General features: G+C 59.7%; 1 protein-coding gene across 1 annotated transcript in view; it reads left to right on the top strand.

The window, feature by feature from the left end:
- Window positions 1-110: 110 nt before the first annotated feature.
- ACOT8 (acyl-CoA thioesterase 8) overlaps window positions 111-824 on the top strand; it is a 1,494-nt gene continuing 780 nt past the window's right edge. The window contains exons 1-2 of the mRNA XM_010291884.1: window positions 111-364; window positions 628-785. Of these exons, the coding sequence (XP_010290186.1) occupies window positions 111-364; window positions 628-785 (412 nt within the window). The remainder of the gene's footprint in view (window positions 365-627; window positions 786-824) is intronic.

Genomic DNA, 824 nt, shown 5'->3' on the forward strand with positions numbered 1-824 from the left:
GGGGCCAGGTGGTGAATCCAGCAGCTGAGGGGCTGGGGAAGCCAGGCTGAGGCCTACAGGGGTGAGTGAGGTGCTGCCACCCCGGCTGCAGCACAGTGCGTGATGGCCCAATGGCAGAAAGTCCCTCTTCTGTCCCAGGGGACCCCAAGGTGCCGGTGCTGTATGAGGTGGAGAGGACCCGTACAGGGAAGAGCTTCTCTGTTCGTTCCGTAAAGGCCATCCAGCACGGACAGCCTATCTTCACCTGCCAGGCCTCCTTCCAGCTCTCCCAGGGGAGCCCAGTGCAGCACCAGTTCACCATGCCTGCCGTGCCACCCCCTGAGGAGCTGCTGACGCAAGAGGAGCTTATCCAGAAGTTCCTGCAGTGAGTGGGATGGAAGGGGCACGCTGAGGGTGCCCTTCTCTGCAGCTGGGGCTTAGGGAGGCGCAGGGATTGGGGCAACTGCCTGAGGATTTATTTACCAAATACATCTGGGAGGGGAGTAGAGAAGCAGGACAGGGCAAGGCAGGAGCTATGCCCCTTCTGCCTTTCTGCACAGCCCTGGGTCCCTGGGCTGAAGCCGCTGCCAGCAGGACTTGCCCCTGGCCTGCCTGGCATTGACATCACTTCTCCATGTTGGTCTACAGGAATCCTAACTTGGCAGAGAGATACAAAAAGCATCTCAACAAGATTCAAGCTGAAGATGTGCCGATTGATATCAAACCCGTGAACCCACCAGATGTATTCTCCTTGGAGCCACAGGAGCCAAAGCAGCTCTTCTGGGTGCGAGCACGAGGCTACATAGGTGGGGCCTGCCAAGAGGGTGGGGCCGGTGGCTCCGGGG

Source organism: Phaethon lepturus, unplaced genomic scaffold (assembly GCF_000687285.1).
Source record: "Phaethon lepturus isolate BGI_N335 unplaced genomic scaffold, ASM68728v1 scaffold30047, whole genome shotgun sequence".
In the NCBI taxonomy this organism is placed as follows: domain Eukaryota; kingdom Metazoa; phylum Chordata; class Aves; order Phaethontiformes; family Phaethontidae; genus Phaethon; species Phaethon lepturus.